The sequence below is a fragment of the Sus scrofa genome, chromosome 17 (genome assembly GCF_054392235.1).
Source record: "Sus scrofa isolate SSC_HxYL_T2T_F1_AM1 chromosome 17, Sscrofa_HxYL_maternal_Yorkshire_Landrace_v2.0, whole genome shotgun sequence".
NCBI lineage: Eukaryota > Metazoa > Chordata > Mammalia > Artiodactyla > Suidae > Sus > Sus scrofa.
In genome coordinates, this window is record NC_139399.1 from 46,655,133 (window position 1) to 46,677,601 (window position 22,469).

Genomic DNA, 22,469 nt, shown 5'->3' on the forward strand with positions numbered 1-22,469 from the left:
GTGGTAGAGCAATATGCAGAAAAGCAGTGCCACCTTAGTTGCTTCCTATGTCGAGCCAGAAAAGGAGCCATATTCTAGGATGCTTGTGAGATCCTCTGGCACAAAGTAGTTCAAGGCACCAAGAATAAATGTAGGAATAGCACAGTAAAGAGTAAGATTTACATCAGCAGGCACCAGTAAGAGACGAACCTGCTTATGTTGTTGAACAGAAGTTTTCCCAGAAAAGCCACTACAGCATCAGAGAAATATGCCACCACAAGAGTATACTCTTTCTGGAACATTTTACAGTAAGTCAATGTGATCTATCAGATTTTATGCTAAAAAAGACAAAAGTGAAATCAAGCATTTTTTTTTTATTAAAAAAGAGAGCCATAAGTTTGAATTCTACCATATCTCATACAAGTTCTACTGCCCCCAACCCCAATTTTGGCTGCCCCACAGCATATGGAGTTTCCAGGCCAGGGACCAGATCTGAGCCACAGTCTCGACCTAAGCCGAAGCTGTAACAATGCCAGATCCTTAGCCCACTGTGCCAGGCTGGGGACCAAACTGGAGTCTCAGCGCTCTCAAGAGGCCAGTGATCCTGCTGAGCCATATGAGAGCTCCTACAAGCTCTACTTTTAAGGGGTTAAGGAGAACAATGGCGATGCATATAATTGAGGCTATTTCTTGCAGTAAAACAACATAAAGCAGATAACAATGAATTACACAAGTTTAGGGATCTCTCCTGAGCAAGAAAAGGAGATATATTAGCACAAATTCCACCCCTTTAAGACAGTAAAGGTCATTCTGAGATATCCTTAAGGCAGCTATCTCACTCCATGATTTTTCAAATTCTTAGTCAAACTGTCACGATTTTAAAAACAGCTTGGCAACTACCTGGAATTAAGCATGTATGTCTAGTCTAAATCTCTCTAAAACAAGTTGAGTATTCAAACTCACATACAGGCTAAAATAAAACTCTTCAATGAAAAAGATAAAAGTTATAAATCTTTTCCAAGAGCTCTAAAAGGAACAGTCCACCAACTTCTCTGCAACTCCAATCCAGATTTTTTAAAAAGACTGTGGAGTTTTTGGATTTTTTTTTTTCTATTTTTTTCCCATTAGAAGTTGAATATGGAAGGGATAAAACCGAGGGCATCAATGTCAGAAAGCAGCAATATTTTTTATTCCTCTCTCCTCTTCCACCTCAAATACCACACATACTAACGCAAAAACAAACAAGTAAACAAACAAAAAAAAAAAGAAAGCCCTAGAGGTATGTGTAGCTGAACGTATTCTGAAGATTCCTTTTCCCATTTCCTAATTGTTTTTTTTAAAAGACTATTCACAGCCCCCTTTAAGACCTTTTGTGAAAAGAAGCATCTGGTTTCCAGTACTTTCTGAGTCCACATAACGAGCGGCTTGCTAGCAAAAAACACTTAAGTCTGAAAAAGTAGATACCACAGATTTGACCTAGAATCAAGATTCCTCCCTGCTGTTCCAGGTATCCTCTTCTTTCCACACTTTAGCATTAGCAGACAAGGATAAGCAACAATTATTACCTCCAAGATCATCAAATCCATCTTTCCAAAGGCACAAAGTATTTTCAGGAATTTAAAAAACAAAACAAAACAAACACCTGATAATATATAGCTCAGTAGAATATTCTTGTACAGTTGAAGCATTAAAAGCATCAGCCTGTTTTATTTCGTGACAAGTTTATTGAATAGTATTCTTCATCTATATAAACAAAAACCTCTGCTGAATGAAGCCAAGGCAGTATTTGCTAGCAATATTGTGGCCATATTAGTAACGAGTCATTTTATTGTGTTTGGTTTCTAAAGTCTGTACTACTACAGAACTGCCAGTAAAACAACTTAGGTGTTTGTGAGAATGGGAAATAAATACATATATGTATTTATTTATTTTGGCTGTGCCTGCAGCATACAGAACTTCCCAGGCCAGGGATCAAACCTGCACCACGACAGTGACAACGCCAGATCCTTAATCTGCTTAAACCACCAGGGAACTCTGGGAATTAATTTTTTAAAGTGATCCCTGGCAGAAATTCTTTTCAGAGATCTGACTAGCAGCAATTTACAGTTTCTTTACTCACTTTTAAAATGTTCATGAATTGATGAATGGATTTATTTTTAAACACGTGACCCACACCTATATACAATGACAGAATTCAATAAAAGGGACTTTCACTTTAAGACTTTCATGCATTCTTATTTTTATCCAGGGTATTTCCACCCAAAATGTATGTTTGCTTACTTCCATACACAGCCCTAGATTTTCATCCAGTGAGTTAAGACTGACCATAGACTGTTACTCTCTGAAATTCTGAATAAAATTTCCTAATGGAATTTCCACTGTCATTGCTTTGACAACTTGGAACACAAAGCTAGAAAGAAACCACATTTCACTTAACAGTGTAGGATTAAAAAAAAAAAAAAAAAAAAAAAAAAAAAGCCACTCATAATTATACATCCAATCTACAGTATAAACACAAAACACACCTCCAAATTTTGCTTGTGAACTAAATGTTTCGCTAAAGTTCAGAGAAAGTTTACAAATTTGCTTTTTTATAAAGTACATTGTGTAGATTTCTCTAAACCTTTAAACTAAAAAGAAAGGGGGGAGAGGGTTAAAACTAATGGAAAAGATTCTCTTCCATTAATGTCAGTCACCAAAAAAAGCAATAGAATTTACACATAAGATTGAAAATACCATAATAATGTTTACAAATGCACACAACTTTGAGCAAAGCTTTACAAATCCTTCATACCATACAAAGTAAATAAGAAAATAACTTAAATTCATTTTCACCCCAATCCTAGTTCTTACGAGAAAATTTGTGGGAAGAGACGTAAGAATACTTTCACAGAACATATTTTCGAGAGTTTTTTTTTTTTTTTTAAATTCAAACTCCAATGCCCAGAACTAGATGAACAGTATGCTCAGCAATTAGCGCTATGTTAATAAGTCTCAGATACACAACAATCATGTTCCAGAGGGCAAAGCATTTAATTACATTTCACAACAAGAGATGCACTGTTGTGATTCAACCAAATATGAAAAACAATTCTCTCCAATTTCTACACAAACCACTATTTTCTTAATTTATTTAATTTGATGAACAATGAAATCAAGTTTTCCTTTGTAGCATTTATCTAAAAAGTAGAAATAACAAAGTAGTTGCAATAAAGTATATGCAATATTTAATAAGATGTACGAACACATAGCCAAAATAAATTGTGAAAAAAGATAAAAGACTTTCATCTTCAAACAACCCATTTTTCTAAAATGAAAATAGTCAGCTTTCCAATGGGGAAAATAATCTGCAGTTGAAATAAGACTTGCAAGCAGCGCTGAAGTTTTTTGCACTCTGTCTTTGGAATGAGAAATGATTACTTAACAGAAAACTTAAATTGAACAGCATATACAAAAGTCATATTGCTTTTTTAGCTGAGGAGACAATATCTATTGATCCGTCAAAGCAAATTTGTATTCGTGAATTACCAAAAGACCCACAACACAGCCATTTCTTCTTTGAAAGTCTAAATAATCCTTTCTCTAAACAAAAAATCCTGTACTGTCAATCCTCTAAGATTGTAGTGATGAAAAGGCTTTCCAAATCTTATCACAAATGAAACTGTTGCCACTCTTAACTCTTAAATTATAAACAACAACACTCTATTTCAGTGTTCCACTGAATTGCAATACCAAAAAGGCACTATTTTTTTTTTAAATAGGAAATACTTCTTTTAAAAAGCTGACCCCTTTGTAAGTATATTGATTTGCAGGAAATGTTGGGGATGTTTCAAACCAAGAAAGAAGCCCATGTAAAAGACAAAATCTGTTTTTCATGATACCTCACTGATATCTCATTCCATGTTTATGATATAATGTAACACATCTTTAAGAACATTTTAACTAAGAAGGAAAATAACCATAAAGTAGAGCCTTTTGTGGCAGTGAGCAGGACACTGTAAGGCAAATGTTTTTGTGATAAGGACACTCACCAACCAGAACCCATGTGGTCCTCCTGCCTTAGTGTCCTGAATGCCAAAAGAAAAGAGTATGAAAGGGCAAGGAGTCTCAATTCTCTCCCCTTTGGCAGCTGCACTTGTACTCTTTATGAAGAGTTTTTGTAAACAGGCTCCTGATCAAACAACCAGACCAAAAAGCCTCCAAGTAACAGGATTAAATGCTTATCAATCTATAGACCAGCTTATGCATCTTTTATTCTATAACACTACTGGCTAACAAAGCTAACAATTTCAACCTCAATTTTAAAAACCTAGATATTATAATGTTTTCTTACAAATGGACCCTCTTTAGTTACAGTCAAAATTTGACATAAATTTGGGACACAAAGAAATTGACAGAACATTAGTCCATCTTGGGCAAGAATTCAAATCAAGCATCTTAAATAAGATGATTATTAAAAGTGGCTTCTGGTTTTCGATGCCATCCAAACAACATGAACAATTTTTAAAACTGACTAAACTAAAACTTGGCGGTCAAACCAAAAAGGCTCTGGTAGGTAGAGGACTCCGTATTTTATTTTTGTGGCAAATATCTTATTCCACACAGTTTTAAGTGTGACATTAGAAATCAAAGTTCAAGGTTATAGCACAAACCACGTGTGGAGTTTTATATATAAAAAAACAACAAAACAGTTCTGCTCATTTACAAATGAGTCAATTGGGCAAACAAAGCAGCAACTTCAGAAGCAGGACTGTCTATACAGCAAGAACCCTCAAGAAGCAATAAAGGTACATACAGTGAATCTGTATACAGAGATTTTATTCAATTTTAAAAGAAAATGAGGACTTTAGACAAAGCTTTGATCCTATAACAAAGCAAATCTGTCCAACTTTAAACCAAATTCCAAGAGTAGCCAGCTTCTATTTTTCAGCAGCTGGCAAGAGCACCCTTAATGAGCTCTTATGACATTTCTATTTTCTTCATCCCATATGGTATAAAACAAAAACAATCTAGACTCCTTGATAAGCTTTATGTGGTCATTTGAGTTTTACAAATGGTTTCTCTAATGATACGCCAAAATCATTTTTGTGTTCTCTCAAGACAGCTTTACTGTCGGCTTTACATACAGCAATGTTTATCCTGGTAGTGAGTCTTCTGTAAACAGTCAACCAATGTTCTATGTTATGGTAACCAATCTATATGCAATTGAAACAATCCACAGGTTCTAACCTGGAAACACTAGGAAAACAATCTGAATGCATTAATCACAGCACTATGAACACTATATCTACCCTATGAAGAATTGATATGAACAGCTACCCTAATACAAGTTTTACTTTCCTAGAGCCAATAGGTCTGTCATTTAAGTCAATGACAGCAGCTGTGGCTTCATCCCGAGATTCAAAAGCTACCATAGCTTCACCTGTGGGCATACCTTTTTCATTGTATTTTAAACACACTGAGCCTGGAATCACTTGATAGCCATAAAAGAAATCTAAAATCTCATCAATAGACACAGTGAAGGGCATGTTCTGTACTTTAATTACTGTTGGTCCTGGTTTTCCAGAACTAGATCCAAAGCCAGGAGGACCACCAATATGGATTGGGCCAGGGCCAGGGCCAGGGCCAGGACCAAATGCTGGAGGCCCACTCAAATGCCCGGGGGCACTTCCAAGGCCAGGAGGGCCGCTTCCAAAACCAGGGGGACCACCTAAGCTACCAGGGCCATTTCCAAAATTCTGAGGACCCCCTCCAAATCCTGGTCCACTTAAATTATTTGGTCCACCTCCAAAACCTGGAACATCCAGTCCGAGACCAGGCAAACCACTATTTCCAACTGAAGGCATTCCAGGCCTAGCATCACCAAAGGCCCCTCCTAATCCTGGAGGAGGGAGTGGTGGCCCAAATGCATTTGACCCACCAAAATTACCAGGAAAGTTAAATGGAGGTCCATTGTTGGCCTCCTTAGATCCTACAGTCAGGAAGGCATGTTCTTCACCTCCTGCAGTAGGTATTCCCGCACCGGGCAGTCCCGTACCAGGCATCCCCACACCAGGTAATCCCGCACTGGGCATTCCCGCACCTGGCATCCCTGCACCTGGCATTCCCGCACCAGGCATTCCCGCACCGGGCAGTCCTGCACTGGGAATTCCCGCACTGGGAATTCCTGGAACTGCAGGATTACCTGGCACAGGCATCTTTAACCCTTTTTTCCCTTGGGCAGGGGGATTTTTCTCAATCTCTCTCATATCTTCTAGAGTAACTACGTGAACAAAAGCTTCTCTCCCATTAAGTTTTTTACGGTGTAAGCGTTCAGACTTACGTGCGTCATCTTCATTTTTAAACTGAACCAATGCCTGTCCTAGACCTTGCCCATTGTTATCAACAAGAACATGTACAGCATTTTCATCCACTGGGATTCCTTCTAGGAACTGAAGAACATCCATCTTGGTAACGCTGAAGGGAATATTTGTTATATGGGCACAGACTTTGGCAGAGTTGACATCCCCCTCTGGATTTAACATCATTTCCCTCTGGTCATAGCTGAAGTTCTGCAGTCTTTTTCGAATCATATCTATCTTTTCTAGCATACCTTTCTTAGTAATTGGATGAACTTGAATAAAGCGATTGCCCATATACTGTTTATGACGACATAGAGCAGCCTTATAGTCAGCCTCATTCCTGAATTCTACGAAGCCTTCACCAGTTGCTTTCCCATTGGGTCCATAAGCGATATAAATACTATCTTCCACAATATCCAACTTTTTAAAAAAATCAATGACATGTTTGTTTTCTGCTTCAAATGGTAGCCCTTTCAAGTAAACACAAAAACCAGCCTCATGTGGTGATCTTGACCTTGACCTTTTCTGCCCACTGGGCGATTTTGACCTGGGAAGTGTCTGAGGAGGGGGATGGGTTTGTCCAGAAGGTCCTATACTTTGCTTAAAAGTGATATGGCCTCCAGCAGCCACCCACTGTCTTTCTGTGGCAGGACTAACTTCCACATAACGTTGAATCATCAGCATTCTGTTTCGTTTCAAAGCTTCAAATGTATCTTGAGGGGAGAGAAACTTAACCAATCCATTCCCATTATTTCGACCTACATGATCTTTCAACAAATGCACTGCATCGACACGGAGCCCATGGAAAAATTCTCTGACATCATTTTCCACTGCAGAAAAGGGCATTCCATGCACACTGACATACAAGTCATCAGGGTTGATGGGAAGTGGTTTCACACTGCTTTGAGAGTTCATCTGGACAGGGTTAACAGGATTCAGTGGACCCAGAAACACAGGGTTCAGGTTATTGTTCAGATTCATAGGTGCTCCAGAACCATTCATTCCAGCAGGTAGAGGTGCCACAGGTGGCGGGTTCAAGGGTGGCATGCCTGACATGGGTGGCAGTGGGGTCATGGGTGGCACAGAAGGGACTGGGGGTATTGGGGGAACAGGAGGCACGGGAGGCAATGTAGGTACCGGAGGAGGAACTGGTATTGGGGGAATTGATGGCATTGGTGGCAAAGATGGCATCGCTGGGATTGGAGGAATTGGTGGCGGCGGGACTGTGTTCATCGGAGAGGCTGTGCTCGGAATGGTTGAGCTAAACGTTGGGCTCCCAAAGGAAGCCCCCATATTTGGAGGAGCCGTTCCTATACTGGCTGTGGAAAATGTCTGTATGTTTTTGTTGCTTTCATGAACAGAAGTGGCGGCAGTAACTACACTGGGTGAGGGATTATTAAAGTTGGGTACCGTTGTAGGCAAGTTTACCCTGCCGCTCATTCCTGAGCTAGGTGGCGGTCCTGATCTACTAGCATTTGCTGGTGGTATATCTAAGTTGGCAGTTTCAAAACGCCTACGACTCAGTTCAATCATATTCTGCATTTCCGTTTTACTACTCAACAACAGTGTTACTTTTGACCCTTTAATTGTACCACCTGTGCGCATCATACCAAGCCTCGCATCTTCATCAGTGGCAAAAACGATGAAAGCCTCACCCAGTTCACCCCCTACAATATGCACGCCCCCATCAGGGATGGTCAATCCAGAGAAGAAGTGGCGAATGTCCATGGTCCCCGCCACAATTGGGAGACCTTGCAAACGGATGACCACAGCCATGCTGCGCTGAAACCACACACACCTGCAGATGAGAAAAGGCAACGGCCAGGTCAGACACCAAGTTTTTAACTACAAGAATGACCAGCTACCATATACCATATTAGGCCCTCAAATAGTCCCTCCACCTATAACAAGCAATGTCATTTTAAAAATCTGGATATTCTGAAAACTGAACATGATATGCCATTTACAATGTAAAACCCAATTTCAACTTCCAAAAGGCATTAATTCTAGAAATAATTAGAAGTTCAACCCCAAGACTCAAAGTTTCAGGAAAAAACAACCAACCACACGACAGTAAAATCACAATTACACCATCATTCAGACCACTAATTATTCAATAAGATTTAAAAGAAATGTCTAAGTCAAATCAAGAAACAAAGTTTAACAATCTACAGGGAAAAACAGACAAAGGATGTATCAAAGTTAATATTTAAAACTGGCTCAGGGAGTTTCCTTGCGGCGCAGTGGTTTAAGGATCCGGCATTGTCATTGCAGGAGCTCTGGCTGCTGCTGCAGCATGAGTTCAATCCCTAACCCAGAAACTTCTACATGCTGTGGGCAAGGCCAAAACAAACAAAAGTCCTGACTCAACATCTTCCTTATAAACTTGCCAACTTTGGAAAATTATCGGTATCATTTATGTGGCTCAATCTCAAAATCCAACAAAAAAAGCAGAATACTAATGATTTTCAAATAATACCTCACACTAAAGCAGATTCAAGCCTCAAATGAGAATTGATTCCATGTTTCATTCTAAAACTCTTCTAGGGAATTCCCACTGTGGTGCAGTGAGTTAAGATATAGTTTTGTACCTGTGGTGGCACGGGTTTGATCCCCAGCCCAGCGCAGTAGGTTAAGGATCTGGTGTCACTGCAGCTGAGGCACAGATTCAATAACTGGCCCAGGAACTTCCATATGCCACAAGTGCAAGAAAAACAAACACAAAAAAACCACCACCAAAACATAAAACTCTTATTTGTCTTATAGCTTTATTTATTAAAGAAAATGACATATGGAATTATTTACTACATATAAGGTTAAGTCACACTAAGTATCCAAAAGAAATACTGAATAAAATAGCCAAAGTATTAGTTACCTGTAGTCATCGCTCCAAAAATAAGAACCTGGTTACAGTGCCACATACCATGGCTGTTTTAATTAAAACTCAGGTCCAATTACTCATTCTCAAACATTCTGCTGCTTCTTTTTTTAAAGTGTGAATTATCAGGGGAGGGCTGATAATGAAAAAGAGGTTTTTTTTGTTTTTTAACTAGTGCATGAGCTTTATTCAGTAAACCAACATAACTCCTGTGGAATTTCTCAGTGCTCACTAATCTCCTTAACGTCCATTTTGATGAAATTAAAAGAAAAGTTTCTCACAAATAAAATTTCTATATTTCTAAGAGTAAATGTAATGGAAATGCTATAAAATTTGGTTGTGGTGATTTTTGTATACCTACAAATGTAATAAAATTCATTAAGTAAAAAAAAATTTAGCTATAACATTAAAAAAACAGCAGTGGTAAGAACTTACACTTTCCATTATAACTGCATAGATAAATATTGTAAGGATAACAAGAAACCAATAAAAGTATTTCTAAGAAGCAGAAAAAAAAAAAGCATAAATATAAAGGCGGTCCTTTGTAAAGTGATCCAAAAATTGGGACTGAAAAGAAATACTAATTTGAAATGTAAGTGGCCGGCAATATAGTGTTTTCCAAGCCATTTTAAAAATCGACTTTTTTTTTTTGCCTTTTTTTTTTTTTTTTAAAGGGCTGCACCTGAGGCATACAGAAGTTCCCAAGCTAAAGGTCGAATCAGAGCTACAGCTGCCAGCCTACACCACTGCAGAGCAAAGTGGGATCCGAGCTGCATCTGCGACCTACACCAAATCTCATGGCAACGCCGGATCACTGACCCACTGAGCAAGGCCAGGGATTGAACCTTCATCCTCATGGATACTGGTCCGATTTATTTCCACTGAGCCATAAGCTCCTAAAAATCAACTTTTAAATATAAGCCTCTTAAACTGGTTCTGTGACATTCCGGAAATTACAAATTATTCGAGATTTAGTTTCATCACTTCTCAAACAAGAATATTAAAAGAGCAAAGTTTCCTGCTGCAAGCTCTAAAAATTCTATCACTCCATGAAAGCAGTTTTTCAATGTCAGATATTATATGGATACTAACTTGAACAAACAAAATCTGCAATTATATCTAAGTATTATACTTGCAGTACACAAAAGAGAAATACATTGTTTGGCTTTGATAGTTTTCTCTCACACACATACGCAAAAATAAAAGCCACCTTCAAATTTAATCCAGAAAGGTGGTCTGGCAAATAGAAAATGAGACATACAAAACACCAGAAATTTGGGGAGAGAAAGGGGGAAACTTTTCATTTTTGGTCTGCAAGAGTCTATAAGAAAAATTAATACTAAAAATCACACCAACAGACTCTTTTTCCCTTATTTACTACTTAGCAGTCTACAAGAAGTTCATCAAGAAGGTTCCAATTCATCAAATCAAATTCTCATTCCTTGCTAACTCTAGAATATAGGCTATATGCAAAATTGAGATGCTATTTCAGTTCAACTTCAAAAATCACTTAATCACTAATTGGGGGAAACAGCATGGATAATCTAGATCCCCAAAACTTGAGCGAGAAAGAGATGTTAGCTTGCATTAGGACAATAAAAATGGGAGCTTGATATGGTCCCAAGAGTTAAATATAGGGCTAAAGTGAAATACACACTAAGTCTTCAATCATCTGCAACTGAGAAGAAGGATTTAGTAAAAGTCTGTATGGGTACACATGAAAACCTGCTCAGATAACTATCTAGAAAAGGGCTGAGGAGTAAACCAAAGTAGAGTATAAGATTTATTCATAAAGCCACCTAAAGAGGAAAAGTTTTTAGATTCTGAAAAACATGAAATAAGAACCTGCCATTCTAAGTACCTGTTTAACAGATGAGTCACTTCAACCTATCATGCTTAAAACTCTTACAAGAGGGTTAGATTCCAGTCATTAAGGTTCCACCTAAAGTCAAAATCTGTAGTCTAAAACATATGTCCCTATACCTCTAAGTAATATTAAAAAACCATACCAATAACAAGCACCTATATTCATAGTTAGTCTAGAATGTGACTGAGGGAAAAACCAGTTACTTACTGCCTAATTATCAGGAATTCAGCAGGAGAAATCCATCCATAGAAAACTGACCCCCAAAGGAAGCATCTACTCCTCAAGACACCCAGTCTACCCACCCCCATCCCTCAAATAAACTTGTTTTAAAAAAAAAAAAGTTTAGTTATTACACATATTTTCATGTTATTTAATAAACTACCTCATTTTGTTTTGTATAAAAACAAACCCTCTATTCAAAATCTCTTACCTGATAAAACAAGAGATGTATTTTCTTAACAAGAAGTAGAGGCCAAGTCAATCCTGTGGGCAACCAATTAAAACCAACTTTTAGACTGCAATAGAGAATAAATGGAGGCAAAAATCAATGCAGGAAACACAAAACACGCACAGGCCACACTGAACTGTATATTATGAAGGCGAGTCTGAAACCACCAGAGTACTTCATTAGGAGGCATTAAAAAAAAAAAAAGTTTCCAAAATCCCACACATTATTTGGTGTTGCTTTCAAATTTGATTATCTCTCAAAACATTATATATTTACATACATGAAGAACGTGTCATAAATTAGCCAAGAATGAATCAATCAAAACTAAAAGTCATAAAACTCGGTTCCACAGCTGGTAATTGCTTTAATCACTTAAAGATTAAACCAGTCCATTAAATTCCATAACACAAGTCCAACTGAGACCTATTTCCTCAGGTTCACACCAAATTTTTGACGAAGAGGCACAATAACAGTTCTTGGATAAATTAAGTCATCAATTCAAGGGTGGTCATAGAAATTATTGCAATTATTCTTTCAGTGTATTTTCCTTTGTACCAAAATAGCATCAAACATCAAAAAACATAAATGAAGTGAAAGTTCTGGCTATAAGGGCTAATTCCTAGTTAAAACCACTGGAGTTCAAAATATTAAGGAAAAGTGCTTTTTCTTCTAACACCAAAACAGTTCCAAGAAACTCCTTTAAAAAAACAAACAAACTCTAAAGTCTGGCATATTAAGACTACTTCCCACAGCAAAAACAGGTCACTCATCTTTCACTGGAATTTCTCCCAAACAGGTGAAGTTATAGATAATTCCCAAGCAAATGATTAGGCACCTATATTCAAAAAAGAAGAAAACTGTCCCTGTTAAGTATTAAGATTATCAATAGAAACCTACAAAGAATGATGACGCTAATATGTGACTATCTTTCAAGATCAAACTACCACCAGTGAGCTTAATATTCATCACCAGAAAGTTTAATGTATCAAAAAGTTTTAGTGTTCCTCCAAACTTGTCTAAAGAACAAGATAAACATCGTCTAGACGACCACACAAATTACTAAAGAACAGTGAGATTTTGCCACAAAAATCTATGTTAACGTCATAAACAATATTCAAAAGCCCAGAGCACTGTGTTAATCTCATATATGTTGCACCGACTGAACCAAATCAAATCTAAAATTTTAAAACTCTTCATTTAAAAGCTACATATAGTAGCTTATCTATTGATCACAAAAGGAAATGTGAAACAGAAAAAAGCTTGCTTTACATAAAGTTTATGCTCAAAGAGTAAGAGTGTGAATCATTGCAGTATTTATTTCTAAATGTACAGGTTTGACTCTGTGAGCCTCAGAACCAGGGTAATTTTCTAGTTAAGCATTTGTGATAAATAGATGATCCCTACTGGAGATTTCAATTCAAAAGGTCTGGTTGGGGCCACAACATGTGTGTGCCCCCAAGGTAAGGAAACAGGTTCCTCAGCCTCCTCCCTTCCAGACCCAAGCAGGAACCATATGTTCACCTGGAGAGGAACAAACTCAGGGTCGGCCAGTTAAACGCAAAAGAAACATTGCTACGTCTACTCTCAAAAATGTCTACAAGGCTGCCAGAAATTACTGCAACACAGAGAAAAAAAAAAGGCACACCTGATTTTGGTAAATCCCTAGTTCAAGTATAACATATTCAATTTAAAGTACCAAATCAATCTAGATATAAATTGTTAATTTTTCCTATTTCAGCAAAGGGAAACTCCATCTCACCCCACACCAAAGAAAAGTACACAGCTCAGGCTAGAAGCCAGAACTTCATCACTCTTGCTGTTATACTTCTTCCTTCAAACATAAACTAAGAACTGAAATACTTACTTGTTTTCAACACTTTGTAAAGAGCGTAATAATTTAACAGAGGTAGTACTGTTTTCCAGGAACCTATGCAACCTTGTGTTCTAAATGTCAGCTAGGGTACGAAGGGTATTAAAAATGAAAAATTCACTCCAATCACCTGAACCTATGGTGAATTTTAGAAGGATTAAGACTAGAAACAATTCTAAGCAACAAAATATCTAAAATACATGTTTTACCTATTCATAGAGCATAAGAGAAGTGAGAAAATGGGCTTGATTTCCTATCAAATCCACTGATAGAAACATTTCGGAAGATCTAAAACGAGACGCTTGCTTTAGTGTACTTTTCCACTTTATCTTGGGAATTAATCCACATAGTAGCTTTGCTTCCACTTTACAAATGCCAGATACATGCACAACTGCTAATATGTGCTATAAAAATTAAACATATTATGATGACAAAACAGATTTTATTTACTAGCCATTCCAATCACTTGAAATTTCAGGTTAAAATGTCTGACAACAATCCTCTTTTATCAGGAAGCCAAGGCACAAACCAGAACTTGACCATTTCCACTCTTCATCTGGTAATAAACATCCAAAATTAAGTTTTAACTTTGTTCAATAATCAGTTTTAATTAACAAGAACCAGGGACAGCAGACCTAAGTACTTCAGATTCAAAGCAAACAAAAACCAGCACCCTTCAAATGTTCACCTCAGAGATGAGCAACAGAACCAATCATAATGGGCAAAATGCAACAAGCAGCATAATCACATTATGGTAGGCATTACAGAAACGCAGCTTCAAATTGATTTTGTCCCCATTCCCAAATAGATCACATTTCTTATTCTGGTATCATTCTTTTTTTTGGTTTTGTTTGGTCTTTTTAGGGCAGCACCCTCAGCTTATCTAAATTTCCAGGCAAGCTGTCACATCAAAGCAGCAACCACAGGCCTACGCCATAGTCACAGCAATACCAGACCTGAGCTACATCCACGACCTACACCATAGCTTGCCACAATGCCAGATCCTTAATCCACTGCGCTAGGCCAGGGATCGAAACTGCATCCTCGTGGATACTAATGGGGTTCTTAACCCGCTAAATCACAATGGGAACTCCAGATTCTGGTATCATTTTTAATAAAACAATTTTTCTGACACTGAGGGAGCTATAAGCTTTTGATACCATAATAGTCAACTTCCCCATTAACCTCCAGTCAATACTCAAAAGGCAGCAAATAAAAAGACATTTCTAAATATTTACTCCTCTTGCCAAAAAGACAATATCAAGTTATTTTTCAGTTCCAATGTCAACAAAAATGTTCATTACCTTATTTCACTTAAACTACAAAGAAACAATGCTTCTTCTAAATTACCAAACCACATTCACTCTCACTACTGGTTTAAAGACATAAAAGCTGGCTTTAAACTTAACAAACTAAACTCTATACAACCCAAAAGGTGTATGTGTGGTGGTGGTAACATCTGACAAAACTATAAATGAAGTTATTTTTTTTGCTTAGTTGATCTAAAACATTTAACAACATTCATTTATTCTACAATTATTAAGCACTTGTGGGCCAGGCACGAGATTACAGAAATGAGATTTCAGAAACAGACAACAGTCCCTGCATTTTAGGGAGTGATATCTAAAGTATCTTTTGTGCAACCATTACTGATACTTTAAAGTTCTTCCTGGAGTTCCCGTCCTGGCGCAGTGGTTAACGAATCCGACTAGGAACCAGCCTTGCTCAGTGGGTTAAGGATCCGGCGTTACTGTGAGCTGTGGTGTAGGTTGCAGAGGCGGCTTGGATCCCACGTTGCTGTGGCTCTGGCGTAGGCCGTGGCTACAGCTCGGATTCGACCCCTAGCCTGGGGACCTCCATATGCTGTGGGAGCGGCCCTAGAAAAGGCAGAAAGACAAAAAAAAGAAAAAAAAGTTCTTCCTACACCTATAGAAGAAAATATTCATCTAAACTGAAATGATGGAGTGACTATCTACAAAATGGAATAAAAACAGCATGAACACTGTCACTGGATTCTAGCACCTGGTGTTCTACCAGCCCACAAAGTCAAGTTTCGCATCTAAAAATTGTACCAACAACCCCAAACTAATTATGCAAAAATTAAGTTATTTGGCATGTCAAAGCAAGTGAAAGAAGCCTGAAGTTTTCTGGTAATAGCACATAACAATATGTTCCAAGTTACTACCACAATGGTTTCTGAAGCTTCACATTTTTTGCCTAACAGATATGGAAATAAGAAAACCTGAAATTATGCATTACAATCCATAAGCAAAATAACCAATATTTAATCAAGCATATAAGGGTAATATAAAATGCATTCCCTGTTTCATAAAAATTTCCACTAATACTAAGCAAATCCTCAACTTTTATATAAACAAGCCAAACATTTCATTTTCTTCAAAAATTACCATAAAATTATTTTAACGACCTGTAACATTTCTTCATAACTTTTTAATATTCTTGGAAAATGCCTGAACACAATTTCCTTCCACTAAATCCATAAATCCACCATGCTATCAAAACTACCATATTTCAAAAACAACTACAACCAGTCTTATGTTATATTTCTGCAATAGAAAAATAAAATGAAACGAGAACAGCCTCTATGCCCAGACTTCTAGGATTCTTTTTCAATTGTGAATGCTCTGAAATATATTAAAAATGTAAACTAGATAAGATCCGAGGCAATTCGTGCTTCTGGTACTGCATTTTACAAAAATTATACAATTTAAAACCATTCAAGCAAGCTCTAAGAGAAATAATCATCACAAGTCTCTCCTTCAACAAAACCTTAATCGCAATCACATTTTTCTTCAGTAGGTTATATTGACAAGCATCAAGCTAATCGTGAATAATATAAAATGGTTCCTGCCAAGTATCCCAATTTACATCAGATCATCTCTAGGAATGCGGAGCCAAGCAGGGTTTTAGGGTCCAGAAACCTCTCTTTCGGAGCCTGCAATTCTTAGTATACAACTCTCGGCACATTTAATACTGAATAACCCAGAATAACTCACCGGAGCTCCTGAGATTTTTCACTATAACGCACACTCTGGAAGCACCCATAAAGTCCATGCATTTAACAATCTGGCAGCTCAATCTCCTGCACTAGTGTCCATCCCGGTCAATAACCTGTAGCTTCTCAAAGCCCCTCCCACCCAGTTCACATGGCTGCAAACAAGCACCTCCAGCCTTCAATAAACTCAACTCACGCTCCATCAAAATCGCCCACTCCCTCCCGAGGGACAAATAAAGGTGGTGCACTTAGCAGCAACTTCCCTACTTCGGGACCAAGGGGCTGACACATCACTACCATCTTCGGAGACCCCCACAATGCCGGGGCTGGTTTCTCAAACTGCGGACACCCCGAAGGTAAGCTCCGCCCCAAAGCTGGGCCTCGGAAGCGTTTCTCGACAAAACCCCTCCACCTTCAGACCAAGAAGGCAGCTAGTCCGGACTTCCTTTCCAAACTCGCGGGAGGGCACGTACTACAGCTCCTTCCCCACAAATGTGTTCTAATTGCAGTCCTCTTTTTCTGAGAGGCCGCAAGGGCATCCTTTCCACTTCCGGTGGAGGGAGTGTCCTCAATACGATTATCTCCTCACTTCGGGGCAGTTATAATTTCTGCCCCCATGTTGGGGCATAGAGATTCTGGTTGATTCGGGATGTAGTGTGTTTTCACTGCAGTTCCCGTTGGTTCGCAGGCCGCCAAGCCACCCAGCTCTGGACGCCTCCCTTTCAGTCCACGGGACGGTCCTGGCTAATGCCTCATCCCCTCTTCGGCAAGCAGACCTATACTCTTTTGTCTTTCCTGCATCCTCTCAGGCCCGAGTGGCGCAAGAGGCGCCCCAGACCCCCCGCAGCCATGCCCCAACCCTTTTGTGTGGGGCGTTCGCTGCGGCGGGCTCCGAGGCCTCCGAAGGCCCCGCCCCGGGCCACCAAGGGGCGGCTCGAGCCCCGCACAGCCCCGCCCGTTCCGGGGCTGCGGGAGTCTTACCGGGGAGAACTGCGCGGCACCCGAACCCAGACCCGAGTTACCCCCCGCGCGAGTGCCTCCGCCCCGCGGTCGACAGCCCCAGCCAGAACGGCTTCCCGGAGCCCAAAGCAGCCACCACCTCCTTCGCCGCTTCACAAGATGGCCGCCGGCCCGCTCAACATCTCCGCGTTCCAGAAAAGGCGGGACAGCGTGGTTGACGTAAAGGGGCGGAGCGACGCAGACGCGCTTAGGTTTTCCAGCGAGTTCCCGGAAGTCGCCAACGTCTGTGGCGAGCGGAGCGTTGAGTTCAGTGCCTGCGACTTAGGCGCACTAGCCCCGCCTTAGAGGAGTGAAGCTTCACGGTAGGATCGCAGTATGTGACTCCAGGTTTTGTGCAGTTGCTTCACTTCTTAGAGCCTCTGCCTGAGGGAAATACTGCCTACCTCCCAGAATTGTTTTGAGGATTAAATGGACCACACAGCGGTATCTAGTTCTATTGATGATGCCCTGACAAATGGACCAAAACCTAATTCTTTTTTTTTCCCCCATCAAAAATTTTCAGTCCTGGAGTTCCCATCGTGGTGCAGCGGAAAACGAATCCGACTAGGAACCATGAGGTTGAGGGTATGATCCCTGGCCTCGCTTAGTAGGTTAAGGATCTAGCATTGCTGTGAGCTGTGGTGTAGGTTGCGGACGCAGCTCAGATCCTGCGTTGCTGTGGCTCTGGCATAGGCCGGCAGCAACAGCTCCGATTAGACCCCTAGCCTGGGAACCTCCATATGCCGCGAGTGAGGACCTATAAAGGCAAAAAGGACAAAAAAAAAAGATTCAATCCAGGCGTTCCTGTGGTGGCGCAGCAGAAACAATCCGACCAGGAACCATGAGGTTGAGGGTTTGATCCCTGGACTCGCTCAGTGGGTTAAGGATCCAACGTTGCCATGAGTTGTGGTGTGGGTCGCAGACGCTGCTCGGATCTGGCGTTGCTGTGGCTGTGGTGTAGGCCGGCAGCTACAGCTCCAGTTAGACCCCTAGACTGGGAACCTCCATATCCAGGGAGCTTTACATTTTTTTTACCCAGTTGTCATTAATCCCTCCATAGCTGCACTTCAGTATTATTACTATAACTTACTTTTGGCCTTGCCTACAGCATGCAGGCAGTCTACAGCCAGGGATGGAAACTGCATCACTGCAGTGACCTGAGCCACAGCAGTGACAACACAGAATCCTTAACTGCTAGGCCACCGGGGAACTCCAAATATTATTTTATTATAGAAAAAATTATTCTCCTGTTGCTCTGGTCCTAGCCCCCCAGACACCACTCCCCCTGCCAATACCCCATTTTTTGATTAATGTTACCATAATTGAACTAATCTCTCAAATCAGAAAGTGAGGAATCAATTGACTTAAAATCAGGGACTAAATTCATAAAACTCCCAACAAATCTGGGAAAGATCTATGTGGCAGAGTAGCCTGGTGCTAGACCAGTATGACTTGAAAAAACCAGGCCATACTTTTAAACAAAATCTATACTTTCTTATATATATTTTTGCAGCTATAGTATAATGTATTAAAAACAAAACCTGCTAAATACAATGTGGTATCTAGGATTGGATCCTGGAGCAGAAAAAGGGCATTAGTTAGAAAACTGGTGGAATCTAAATAAAATCTGAAATTTAGTTAACATTAAGGGCCAGATGTTAATCTCTTGGTTTTGACAATCCCAGTTTTACGGAAGATGTTAAAATTAGAGGAAATTAACTGATGGATATGCAACTCTGTACTATCTTTCTCTAAACCTGAAATTATTCAAAAGTAGAAATTTTATTGAGAAGTTCCCACTGTGGCACAATAGGATTGGCGGTGTCTCTGCAGTGCCAGGATTGTAGGTCACAACTGTGGCTCAGATCTGATCCCTGGCCCAGGAACTCCATATGTTGTGGTGCAGCCAAAAAAGAAAAAAATCTATTGAAGCATCTACTGTAGTTCCATCTCTTTCCTCCCTTGTCCATCTATATTCACCCTACTTTAGCCTAGTGGCTTTCAAAAATTTTTTTGACAATCACTCACCTGAGAAATACATTTGCAACCTGTATATACAGTAAAATATATAATCAGGAGTTCCCATTGTGAAACAGTGAGTCAATGATCTGGCTCCTCTCTGTGGTGTTGCCAGTTTGATCCCCAACCAGCACAGTGGGTTAAAGATCCAGCATGGCCCCAGCTGTGGCATAGGTCACAGATGCAGCTCAGCTTCGATCCCTGGCCTGAGGAATTTCCATCAGGTGCAGCCAAGAAAGGAAAACAAAACAAAACACAACACAACAAAAAATATATATAAGGAAGTTCTTTTGTGGCACAGCAGGTTAAGGACCTGGTATTGTCACTGTAGTGGCTCAGGTTGCTGCTATGGCTCAGGTTTGATGCCTGGCCCAAGAACTTCCACATGCTGAAGGCATAGCCAAAATAAAATAAAATTTAAAAAAAAATAAAATTTTTGAAAGGATAACATTCAAATATATAACCAAAATAAAATACTTAAAATGTTTCATGTACTGTAAATTTTTTTCTTTCAATCTTTTTATTGTTGGTAATTTCCTACCTAAGGTTTCAGACACAACTGGAAAAAAATCTACTCTGGCTGTTTCAGCCCTCTATTTGTTTCTCAGTTTCTCAAACATATCATGATTTTTAATGCCTCATGACCTTTGTTCTTGCCATTCCTTCTCATTTCTCACTCATCCTTAGCACTTTTAAGGGCTAGAAATCATGTTTTGGAGTTACTGTCGTGGCTCAGTGGTTAACGAATCCAACTGGGAACTATGAGGTTGCAGGTTTGATCCCTGGCCTTGCTCAGTGGGTTAAGGATCCGGCGTTGCTGAGCTGTGGTGTAGGTTGCAGACTCGGCTGGGGTCCCACGTTGCTGTGGCTCTGGTGTAGGCCTGTGGCTACAGCTCCAATTAGACCCCTAGCCTGGGATCCTCCATTTGCCATGGGAGTGGGCCAAAAAAATGGCAAAAAAAAAAAGAAATCATGTTTTTGCTTAATTAACACCTCTGCCAGCCTGTGCTATAGCCACAGCAATGCCAGATCTGAGCCTCGTCTGCAATGTACATCACAGGCTGCAGCAACACCAGATCCTTAAGCCATAGAGCAAGGCCAGGGATTGAACCTGCATCCTCATGGATACTAGTTAGGTTCGCTTCCACTGGGCCACAACGTAACTCCAACACCTCTTCAAGAAAGCTTTCCTAGTACACCCAGCATAGTATGTTCTCTCCCTCTTACTTCCTCTTAACAATTTTATTTCTGCCTTAGCACTCATCACAATCTATAATAGCCTTATTTGTTTAATTCTTATTGTCTCTCTACTAGAATGAAAGCTCAATGAGGGTCTTTTTTGGTCCTGTTAACCAGTGTATCCCTAATATTCAGAATAATGTCAGGTATCTGATAGGCACCGAAATAGCTGAATGAAGAGAGAGGCAAGCCGACTCACCTATGGAAATCAAGTGGAGTGGTATTCTGCTCCACAATTCCCCAGTACAGCTTGGAATTCTCCCTGAGCCTCTCATGAAGTCACAGAATAAATAGAGGAAGGTGATTTTATTTCTCAATATGCAAATTAACAACTCTTTTACAGAAACATAAATTACTAGAATAATAAGTAGAGTCATGTACATATTTCTAACTCTGTTAGGTCAAAGGAAAGGAGGACAAGGACACAAAGGAAACAAGCCTTCTAAGAAACTTGCTGTTCAGTCTACAGTCAAAATGAAGAGGTAGCCTTTGGAGCCACAAGAAGATTAAATCATAGTTGATTATACTTGTTTCTGAATGAATCAGTCTCTCTAAGCAGTGGTAAGCAACAAGTCAAATGTCCATGTACAGCGTCAGGGTCCCTGAACAAAGAGTCTTATTCCAGTTCCTCTGGCTCGCCCCAACAAGGATATGGACATGTCCAGCAGCAATATCATAGCATATATCCCTCTTGTTTCAGGATGAAAACATCTACTCACTATAAGACCAGAGAAGGACTCCTGAAAAGAAATGGGGAGTGTTCCCCACCAAGGGAGCTGAAGCCGGAGAGTTTTCATGTGTTTGTCTCGGAGGCAGGCCAATGCTGAAGTCAACAGAACTATATCAATTCTGGTTTGAACATGGAGCACCCACTGGGTGTAACAAAGTGCCTGGCTGTGCATGGGTTGGTGAGGCAGGAGGAGCCAGGCCAACACAAAGTCAAAGGCCCATTCTTCTAGTGTTGGGTCCACTTGATGCTCTTGAGGTCAATGCCATCCTGCACCATCTCCCAGAGAGGGCTGCCAAAGAGAATAGGTATTTTGATGAGTGAAGGTTTAGGAAGCAGCCAGAACTGGCTCCTAGACCATGAGCCCTGACTTGCCTGTATCTGTCCTTGTCTCTCCTCCACCTCCTTGCCCTAAGAGATCCCAATACAAGAAGTTAGCAAGTCTTTCTCTGCTATATTTAAGTCCTCGTCAGCTCTAACCTCTCCCCAGCTGCCAACAGGTACCATGTACCCCAGGCTCAAATCCAATGGGGCCAAACCAACAGTGACAGGTGACGTTATAGTCATGAAACTCTCATCCCACTCATGAGAGACTACAGATAGTCTCCCTGAGGGAGCCAAGACCCCAGGGACCTGTGTAAGCAGCAAGGTTCAGGTTCTTTACTAACCTCCAGCACTTGCTTCTCGGTTCTGCCCTCATTCTCAAGGGATAGAACTTAGCCCTAAATCACACCCTTACCCTTATCCAGTTCCTGCCAGCTTCATCTCCCCTGAGTTGGTCTATAATTCCAATATCCCTGGCTCCAATTCAAAAAGGTATCTTGGATCTTAGACCTGGGTATCCATCTCATATAAGGACTACTACTGGGAAATCGTTAAGCTCTGATCCGCTTCAGCTTGAATGACTTAGACAATGATCCCAAATCAGATATAACTTTAATGTGTTATAACCATGGGATTTTAGTTTGGATTTCTCCAGTTAATTTTCTTATGCCCAATTTCATTCTTTTTTTTCCCCAATTTCATTCTCTCCTTGGTTTATCTCTCTCCTTTACACTATGTATTTCCAGCATGTCGTTCTAGCTC

The 22,469-nt window shown here is 40.0% G+C and overlaps 4 protein-coding genes across 16 annotated transcripts in view; 1 reads left to right on the plus strand and 3 right to left on the minus strand.

The window, feature by feature from the left end:
• The window catches only part of CPNE1 (copine 1), a 40,740-nt gene extending 23,262 nt beyond the window's left edge, over positions 1-17,478 (minus strand). Inside the window, 1 exon segment of the mRNA NM_001143703.1 lies at positions 17,381-17,478. The gene's annotated coding sequence lies outside the window, so the exon portion shown is untranslated.
• Positions 195-17,531, minus strand: RBM12 (RNA binding motif protein 12). Of its 8 annotated transcripts, none has more exons than XM_085003709.1 (4): positions 17,381-17,531; positions 11,496-11,548; positions 6,302-8,118; positions 195-317 (listed from the first exon to the last, which is right to left on the minus strand). In XM_085003709.1, the coding sequence occupies exons 3-4, from the start codon at positions 8,094-8,096 to the stop codon at positions 313-315; spliced, it is 1,800 nt and encodes a 599-aa protein (XP_084859835.1). In that variant the 5' UTR covers positions 8,097-8,118; positions 11,496-11,548; positions 17,381-17,531; the 3' UTR covers positions 195-312. The 8 variants fall into 8 exon arrangements, with proteins under 8 accessions (XP_084859835.1, XP_084859834.1, XP_013840779.1 ...); XM_085003708.1 differs by having other exon boundaries at positions 11,496-11,580; XM_013985325.3 differs by lacking the exon at positions 195-317 and having other exon boundaries at positions 2,989-8,118; positions 17,499-17,531.
• LOC146395282 (uncharacterized) lies at positions 14,225-20,956 on the plus strand. Its single transcript, XM_085003734.1, has 2 exons — positions 14,225-17,721; positions 20,792-20,956. The coding sequence occupies exon 1, from the start codon at positions 17,147-17,149 to the stop codon at positions 17,702-17,704; it is 558 nt and encodes a 185-aa protein (XP_084859860.1). The 5' UTR covers positions 14,225-17,146; the 3' UTR covers positions 17,705-17,721; positions 20,792-20,956.
• Positions 20,948-22,469, minus strand: part of NFS1 (NFS1 cysteine desulfurase) — a 28,524-nt gene continuing 27,002 nt past the window's right edge. For all 6 annotated transcript variants that reach the window (XR_014831733.1, XR_014831732.1, XR_014831731.1 and 3 more), the window contains 1 exon segment: positions 20,948-21,675. Coding sequence is in view for 2 of the 6 variants with exons in the window: in XM_085002679.1 (XP_084858805.1) it covers positions 21,612-21,675 (64 nt within the window). In the remaining 4 variants the exon portion in view is untranslated.

Coding starts and splice junctions, on each gene's coding strand:
- RBM12 (XM_013985325.3), bottom strand. CDS start 8,096: ATGGCTGTGGTCATCCGTTTGCAAGGTCTCCCAATTGTGGCGGGGACC.
- LOC146395282 (XM_085003734.1), top strand. CDS start 17,147: ATGCCTCATCCCCTCTTCGGCAAGCAGACCTATACTCTTTTGTCTTTC.